The sequence below is a fragment of the Rutidosis leptorrhynchoides genome, chromosome 1, assembly GCF_046630445.1.
Source record: "Rutidosis leptorrhynchoides isolate AG116_Rl617_1_P2 chromosome 1, CSIRO_AGI_Rlap_v1, whole genome shotgun sequence".
In the NCBI taxonomy this organism is placed as follows: Eukaryota; Viridiplantae; Streptophyta; class Magnoliopsida; order Asterales; family Asteraceae; genus Rutidosis; species Rutidosis leptorrhynchoides.
Genome location: NC_092333.1, coordinates 529526713 through 529532150, shown reverse-complemented (window position 1 = coordinate 529532150; position 5438 = coordinate 529526713). Strand labels below are relative to the sequence as shown.

At 27.1% G+C, this 5438-nt stretch overlaps 1 protein-coding gene across 1 annotated transcript; it reads left to right on the top strand.

Moving 5' to 3' along the window:
• Positions 1 to 498: 498 nt before the first annotated feature.
• On the top strand, positions 499 to 2991 carry LOC139877419 (universal stress protein PHOS32). The gene is made up of 4 exons (XM_071864851.1): positions 499 to 825; positions 924 to 1033; positions 1492 to 1610; positions 2739 to 2991. Exons 1-4 carry the CDS (start codon positions 651 to 653, stop codon positions 2815 to 2817), a joined length of 483 nt encoding a protein of 160 aa, XP_071720952.1. The 5' UTR covers positions 499 to 650; the 3' UTR covers positions 2818 to 2991.
• The last annotated feature ends 2447 nt before the right edge of the window (positions 2992 to 5438 follow it).

Below are 5438 nucleotides of genomic sequence, written 5' to 3'. Positions count from 1 at the left end.
AAAAATCAACTAACTTTTTTTTTTTCCTTCAATACTATCAAAAGATGTCGAAAAACATTATTTTTTACCAAATAGATCAACTAACTTAAAAAAAAAACGAAGGCTAAAAGAAGCAACTTTCACAGAAGGAACAACACTTCAACGTTAGATGTCGAAAAAAATTATTTTTTATAAAATAGAGCAAGACTTTTTTTTAACTCGCATTCAAAACGGAGCCTCCCGGCGCGAAGCGAGGGCTCCACAACTAGTTTATTCTATTAAGGAAATGCATTTCGCCTTTGATTATGGGTAGATAAATGATTTTTTTTTTAATGCGGGTGAAGAAATTACTTTTCTTTTATTTGAGGATAGAGAAAAAATTGCTTATCATACCTCTGTGTACTCCACTTTCTTGAAATTGATTAATATTGTTGTTGTATTATATTAATTTGACATAAAAAAATACAATAGTACAATATCTACGAAGTATCTATTTTGGCAAATATTTAAACATCGATAAGAAGGCAAAGAAAAGTATCAAAAGCAAAGAAGAAAAAAAAGTAGAAAAGCCTCATTTGTGTTCTTTTTCTCCAGTTCTCCTATACATACCAAAACTAATCTATAAAACTCATTTTGTGATTCCATATATATTTTATAACTAAACACATAAAATGGTGAAGGATCGAAAGGTTGGAGTAGCAATGGATTTTTCAAGCAGTAGCAAAGCTGCTTTACAATGGGCAATTGACAATTTAGCAGATAAAGGTGATACCTTTTATATCATTCATATCAAACATCATTCTTCAGATGAATCCAAGAACAAACTTTGGGCTACTTCCGGCTCTCGTAAGCTATATTTATATGATCAATTACCTATTTTTAATTGATTATTTGTTGCTTATTTTTTGGGTAGGTAATTAACTATTTGTGATTGATTTGGTCAGCTTTGATTCCGTTGGTGGAGTTTTGTGAGCCGGAAGTTATGGCTAAGTATGATGTGAAGACTGATATTGATGTTCTTGATATGCTTGATACCGCAGCTAGACAAAAAGAGGTTTTCTTGCTATTTTTTTAGTTTAAGTTTTTAGTTTTTCAAGCTTTTGATCAAGATCTATGGAACGTTAGTTCGAAACTTAATGATTTAATTAGTTTTTCTTAAGTTGCGAATCGACGTTTCATATTATATTCATTTGTTCATAGGTTAAACATTTTCTAATGTTCACTTTAGTTTTTTATTCTGGATTTATAACTATATAGTTGAATGACGATTAAATAAGTTTTTCATTGCAAATTAAGATATTTATAACGTTAATTGGTTTAACATATTCTGATAAAGATAGCTCCGAGTTGTTATTATGAAATTTTTTTCGATGTCTTAATCTATCTTGTATTATAGTTAGAGATTTTGATAGATTGGTATGCTTAATATCTAATATAAGATTCTAAGATGTTAATACCAGTACTAAAATTCTTCTTTTATATTATTTTGAAATTGAAATATGTTTGGATTAGATTCAAATTGTGACCAAATTGTATTGGGGAGATGCAAGAGAGAAACTGATCGAAGGCATTGAAGATCTCAAATTAGATACTTTGGTCATGGGCAGCAGGGGATTAAGTGCTCTTAAAAGGTACTTACATATCTATGTTATTATGTATTAATACATAAATATTTTTAGAAGTCCTGAAAATTGTGATTAAGAAATACACATGTTTAAATTACTTATAGACTTATTTACGCCCTTTGTCCCTAAGATTTTATCTTTTTTTCATCCGTGTCCCTAAAGTATTTTTGTTGCATCCTAACGCTTAAAGTAATGATATGGTTTCATTTAGGTCCCCATGGTTAACTGCCGTTAACTCAATTCATTAACTGGGAACCAAAATGAAACTATATTAAGGGTTAGGATGAAACAAAATACTTTATGGACAAAGATGAAAAAAAAAAAAAAAAAAAAAAACTTTAGGAACCAAGGGATTAATTAAGTCTTACTTATACATTAAAAATAGTTAGCAATTTTTAGAAAATAACTATCTTCAAAGTGTCTGTTAATTGAAACGTATTTTTTATTCTTAATGACAGGTATCTAGTCATTAGAAAAAGTTCTTTTTTTGTTGTTATTAACTGACTTACTTAATGTATACATCAAACACTTTTGTTTTTGAATTTATTTTTCTTGGTATATAACCTATTTACACGCATAAATTTTAGTATTTTGTATCACATTACTAATTATGTCCCAAAATATTTTTGACATTCTTTAAGTGAGTAGTTTTGTGGTTACCATAATATTACACGAAGAATTTCTTTGACTAACACTCGTTGATTATTTTCATTGAAGAATCATCAATGGAAACTTTTTATCAAACCATATATATATCTAATAATAATTTTTTGAATAAATTAAATTAATTTATATTTAGTAAGTTCACATCAAAGTATTTTAAATTTTAAAAAATGTCATTGGAAAATTACAAATTGAACGTTAAAAAGAATTATCAAATAATTAATGTTAATCAGACTATTCGTGTAACTTGTGCAAACCACAAAAATTATCCACATAATAAAACGAAGAGACGTGATGATTATAAAAAAATATATATATAAAAATACCCACCATTGATTATGAATATGTTCGATTTTGATGGTCGTATAGCAATAAAACTTACGTTTATTGATTAAAAAGGAAGCAAATTAATTGGAAAACAAAAAAAAAATTGTTGAATTTTGTATTTGTGATTGTGATTGTGATTTGCAGGATAATACTAGGAAGTGTGACAAACTATTTGGTGACTAATGCACCTTGTCCAGTCACAATTGTCAAAGACAAGCACTGAATCGATGAATCTTCTCAATTAGTACTTACGAATAATGTGTGAAGTAGTAGTAATATATACTACTTCATACCCCATGTTTTTATATCATTTTAGTTGTATTGTATTGTCTCTCAATCTATTTAATGTGATGACATGTGAACCCCAAAAATTATTAATTAGTTGTCGCTCAACTTGTATTTGTGATTGTGATTGTGATTTGCATACGTCTGAATTAAGTATGTCGACAAAACACATTTCTTGTTTGTGTACTATTGTACTTGTCTATGAAACACATTTCTTGTTTGTGTACTATTGTACTTGTCTATGAAACGCTTTCACAATAACAAAATCCAATCTCACAAATGTAGGTACGTAGGAGGTAAGATGTAGACAATCCTTTTTCTATATATCTTAAAATAAAGAGAATGTTATAAAAGTCAGAAAAAGTGTGCCAATTTTCAATACCTACCTCGTGATCATTTTACATTCACATGGATTTAATGTAGACACCATATCAAACTTCTCATTGTTATTTGCTATAAATAAGCATATTACTAGCAGATGAATGTATCCGAAATATACTAAGTTTTAATATATTACTTCATCTCATTATTCTTAGAGTATGAGAAGATATGATAAATAATAGACTACTAAATGTAGTTGTAAAACCACGATATTATAACACGTTGTCAGCACGAAGTGCTCCGTATAATCAAGGTTTATCTAAGCAAGCACAAGTCACTAATCAAGGTAAGAAATTCTTTAACGATATCTTCTATTATTTATTAGTAAGGTAAATATTATTATCATCATAAGTAAAATTATATTTCTGTAATCTAACTTTTATTAACTTTACTAACATTTATATTTATGTTATTTAAGTTATATATGGTCGGTTATACCGCCTGAATTATATTTCTGTAATCTAACTTTTATTAACTTCACTAACATTTATATTTATGTTATTTAAGTTATATATGGTCGGTTATACCGCCTGAATTATATTTATGTAATCTAACTTTTATTAACTTCACTAACATTTATATTTATGTTATTAACTTCACTAACATTTATATTATTTAAGTTATATATGGTCGGTTATACCGCCTGAATTATATTTCTGTAATCTAACTCTTATTAACTTCATTAAAATTTATATTTATGTTATCTAACATTTATGATTACTTATGCAATTATTCATTATTTATTTCATGAATACTAATGTTTATTCTTAAAATTTATTATTTATGCATAATATGTTTATTCTCTTAATCTTCGTATTTATACTAAACGTATTTATACTAAATGTATTTATAGTAATCGTATTTGTACTAATAAAATTCTTTTATTAAAATTATTATTAATACAACGAGTACATAAGAGTCGTTAACATCAACTAACGACGTTACAACGGTCATATATACATAACGGTTGTTAACGTCAACTGACGACGTTACAACGACTATATTTTTTCAAATATAAAATAAACATCTCCGTTTTCACATTTTCACAAATCAATCTTCATTTTCTCAGATTACCACTCTAAAAAAGTTTTTTTTTGTAAAGATGATTCACACAAGGATGATTTTTCCTATTGTATTGGTCATACTAACTATCATCATTGTTATTAATATACCACCGGGTGAACCTATATTCTATCCTGCTCTTGTGGTTTTATCATTTGTAATCATGCCATTATTCTGTTGTTTGCTACTTATGAATTTAAAATGATTCTAATTTCATTTTATTATTTGTCTATGAATAGAAGTTGATTATGATTATGATTTATGTTGTTCATCTTTTGATAATAGAAAATGTCGAATTTGAAAAGGCTTAAATATGCTCCTTTAGAATCAAGTGGGAACAACTACTTAACATGGGTTATGAATGTAGAAAAACATCTCAAATCAATCGGTATTTTAGAAACCCTGAATGAAAATAACAATTGTTCCGAACAAGAGAAAGCAATAGCAAGTATTTTTCTTAGAAAACATATTGACGAGTACTTAGAATCTATGTGACGACCCGGAAATTTTCGACCAAATTTAAACTTAATCTTTATATGTTTTCGACACGATAAGCAAAGTCTGTAATGTTGAAGTCTCAAAATTTTTGAACTGTTTCATATATTCAATTGACCTTCAACCAGTCTCGACGATTCACGAACCATTATTTGTTAATAAATGTGTATACATATAAAAATAAATATAAATATATGTATAGAGTATATTAAATATAATTATTTAATAATTGTAATACTCGTTGGACGTTTCGATTATTATTTATAGAAGTTTAATTCGAACTTGTATGATTATAGAATAAACGGTGATCCGAATACGAGTTCTATAAATTTTAGGCTTACTAAAAATGTATTTAGGATCTAGTTATTAAATTTTAGCACTTTTTATATTTTACCCAGAATTGAGCGCGGACAGTCGATTTAACTTTTATTTAATAAGTTTAAACAATTGATAACCATTTTTATAAAATAATAATTAGAATAAATAAAGATATTTAATTTGGAAATTTTCCCAAGACTTTTATCCGCCACTGAGTAACAACGGAGTACAAATTTTAGTCCATCAATGAAATAGTAGACGACGGCTAACAATTCACACGTTTATATATATATATTATATTAT